We start from the raw sequence: 3,519 nt of genomic DNA, 5'->3' as shown, positions 1-3,519 counted from the left end.
TCTCTGCCCTCTGCATAAGGGACGATTTTTCTTGTTGATGTTTTAAGACGTTCTCATTTTTCACGCGCTCATGCCCTCTTCCGGCTCGGACGTGTCACGTGGATTGGCATATTTTTATTTTTTATTTTTTATTTTAGCATATGTGTTTATTTATGGTGATTTCCTGATTTTCTATATTTTGGTTAACAGGCATTTCCAAGTAAAAGATAAATGCTCAAAGCGCTGACTTGACGTGAAAATGTGGACAATATAATATGGACAATATGTAGCCATTGTTTTTAAAACTACACATTCAATGTAGTGCTATACATTTATACTCAATACAAAAAGAACGAAACAAAGTTTCCACATCCATAGAGTTTAGTTAAAGTTGTTTGAAGCCAATTATTTTCTCATGAAAAATCCATGCTCTTTGTTGTCCAATACAGAACAATTTATATAAATTAATATTCGAGTAAAACATCATAAATTATTAAAGTTTTATGCATCTAACAATGTGAATATTCTTAAATACTGCATGGCCTCACATGTTTTACAAAATGTACGCACTTGTCCACCTACTAATAATTCCAAAAACTATGAAAAGCTCTTTTGATTTTCTCTCTTTTTCTAATAATTTGCAAAATAATAGTTTATTTCAGCAAACTTCCTCTGTGTCATAAGAATATCCGGTAACACCGTAAATATTTGTTATTTATGTTTTAAAGTTTTTTAAGTCGTTTAAAATGTGAACGAGACGTCTTAAGATCCTAAATCCACAAGGCTGGATGTTAGAGATCCCAACAGTGAATCCTGGATCTGATGCGGATGTCCTTGCATGCTATGCACCGAATGCTGCGCACCGAGACCGGGCATTGGGTATGCTGGAGCCCCGTGATTGTTCATGTTCCCCTGCAGAAGCAGCACGGGGTTGTGCTCGGGGCTCTGCGGCGGAGTGAACTCATCTTCCGAGCTGGACATGAGCGACTTCACTCCGTCGAGCGAAAACCGCTGGCTCTGTTTACCGCCAACGCCGCTGTTCTCGCTGTTTTCTCTGTTGGGTGAACATTACATTTTTAACATATTATATATAACTGACATCTTATAAGCCTAGAATTAGGCTACATAGTACATACATAGTAGCCTATAAGAAAGTGATAAACTTTAACATAAAAGCCTAGTGTTAAGGTTTCAAAATAGTTTAATCTTAAAATAATTATTACATCAGCTAAAGAAAAACTAATGCTTTATATTTGCTTTATGTTATTAACACAAGAAAAAAAAAACATTATTTTTCAAACAGCAATTTACGTCGCCTGTATGTCAAGACGGCTGAAAAGGTAACTGTCATCACAGATTTACAATAGAAAAACTTCAGACTTTTCAGCCTAGAATTCGAGAAAATATTTAGAGAATATAATTTAAAGTAAATCCAACATTTAAAACCTGCGATTAAATGATATGAATACAGGCAAAAATTGATTCTCACTGCAGTAAGAAAAATCTACCTCTTCTGCTTTTATTGTTTCTTTCGTTAGAGAAAAAAGGACTTTCAAAAAATCTTAACCGAATTATAAAATTAAAAATAGGCAATATATAAAGTTTTAAATTATAAATGATAAACATACTAATTATAAAATTAGTGCAACTTGATGTTGCTTAGATTCGTATTTCCATTTACATTTGAGTGACAATATATAAAAACGTAGGCCTATCCTATTTTTGTTATCTCTGCTAGTGACTGCAATAAAGCTAATTTTGCGTGTTATTTTTTTTTAAACGTTATTTCCCTATTATATGTGTGTATTATTATTATTAACCTATATCTCACCTCTCTTTTGTCTCAGCTGCCCGGTCCCTCTGCCTCCTGTTTTTAAACCAGTTGCTGACCTGAGTGGTGGTCAGTCCCGTTGCCTCCGCCAGCTCCCGCTTCTCCCGTGGAGATGGATAAGGATTGTGCGTGTACCATTCACGCAGCACGCCCCGCGACTTCTCCTTAAAGCAGTAACTGGTCTCCTCACCGTCCCAGATCGTACGGGGCAGAGGAAATTTCCTACGCACTCGGTATTTGCCCACAGCGCCTAGCGGGCGGCCCCGCAACTTTTCTGCCTCCACGTAATGCGCCTTCAGCCACAGCTGCTGCAGCTTGGGGTGGCTGTGCGTGGAGAACTGGTGGCTCTCCAGGATCTTGTAGAGCTCACGGAAGTTTCCCCGGTGGAAAGCTACCACGGCCTTCGCTTTCAGCACGGATTCGTTCTTGTGGAGGTGATCACAGGCTGGTAGGGACCAAAGGAAACGTCCGAGCCTCTCCAGATTTCCACCCTGCTGCAGCACCTCGCAGACGCACGCGACCTGCTCCTGCGTAAAGCCGAAAGAGGGCAAGATTGACATTGCGGCCTGATGCAATTCACCACGTAATATCCTCCTAATCCAAGGCTTTGTAGGTATTCCTCCCTAATGAGACCTCGGACAAAAATCCCTGTGCCACGTTAATCTGTTGATGCAGGTCCAATTTGAATAAACGCCTGTCAGCCGGTTGTGTGGCACCACTGTCACCCTCTGGAGTTGGACACGTGAGATTCGGATGCGGTTTGTCCGTATGGATATATGATAGAGAAATCCAGCACAGCGTCATTCCGTGATTAGCTCGCCCCGTTCTGTTCTGAAACCGGCCAGCAGAGAAGAACTGCATCTACAGATCCATTCCGTTTCCTCCCCGGAGGACGGACGTCAAGGCCTGAAACTGGAGACCTTGAACACACACACACACACACACTCTCTCTCTCTCTCTCTCTCGCTCTCTCTCTACCTCTCTCTCTCTCTCTAACACTGCATTTGATAGGCTACTAAACAATTATTTAATTATAACAAGCTCCTCCACGTCCTTCTGTTTTTCTCAATACTGTTTCCATATTTCACTTATAATTATTTGTATAGTGCTTTGAGTTAAAGCCATTCTAGCTATTTCATTTATCATATCACCCCCCCCCCCCCTCCAAAAAAACCCAAAACAAACAAACACCTAATTGGGTGGCATTTTCACAGCTTGTTAATTGCGTGAACGTGTGAGGACAGATTCAAGAGTGTGTCAAATATGCTAAACGGGAGATGCAGAAAAACATACGTTTCTGAATATTTTTTATGTAATTCAGTGGCACATCGCAGAAATGAAGTATGTTAAGTAGGCTGTGGTATTCTAATAAATTATTTTGACTTCGTTTTGCGAATTAATAGATTATACAATACCTATAATGATTCATAAATGTGCAAATATTTCCCTACATGAGCTGATAAGAAATAGCACATCAAAATGAACGAATGAAATGACTGAACTTACTTGACCTTGAAAGAGAATAATCTTATTTTATTGATGAATCTAATTATATCGACAATAATTGAGTGTAATTAAATCTACATCGACTTTATTTCTTTCAATTATCTTGTATATGATAGTTAGCTTATTACGCTCATGTCCCCCAAAATATAAAATGTTTCCAATAAGAACCGTATTGAAATGTCAAGAATTTCTTTAATCTCTAA

At 39.0% G+C, this 3,519-nt stretch overlaps 1 protein-coding gene across 1 annotated transcript; it reads right to left on the bottom strand.

Annotated features, from left to right (window-relative positions):
* Positions 1-342: 342 nt before the first annotated feature.
* On the bottom strand, positions 343-2,737 carry LOC132111119 (homeobox protein six1a-like). The gene is made up of 2 exons (XM_059518287.1): positions 1,811-2,737; positions 343-1,033 (listed from the first exon to the last, which is right to left on the bottom strand). Exons 1-2 carry the CDS (start codon positions 2,368-2,370, stop codon positions 742-744), a joined length of 852 nt encoding a protein of 283 aa, XP_059374270.1. The 5' UTR covers positions 2,371-2,737; the 3' UTR covers positions 343-741.
* Between the last annotated feature and the right edge of the window lie 782 nt (positions 2,738-3,519).

Source organism: Carassius carassius, chromosome 30 (genome assembly GCF_963082965.1).
Source record: "Carassius carassius chromosome 30, fCarCar2.1, whole genome shotgun sequence".
Taxonomy (NCBI): Eukaryota; Metazoa; Chordata; class Actinopteri; order Cypriniformes; family Cyprinidae; genus Carassius; species Carassius carassius.
Note: the sequence above shows the minus strand (reverse complement) of the source record. Positions and strands in the feature narration are given on the sequence as shown.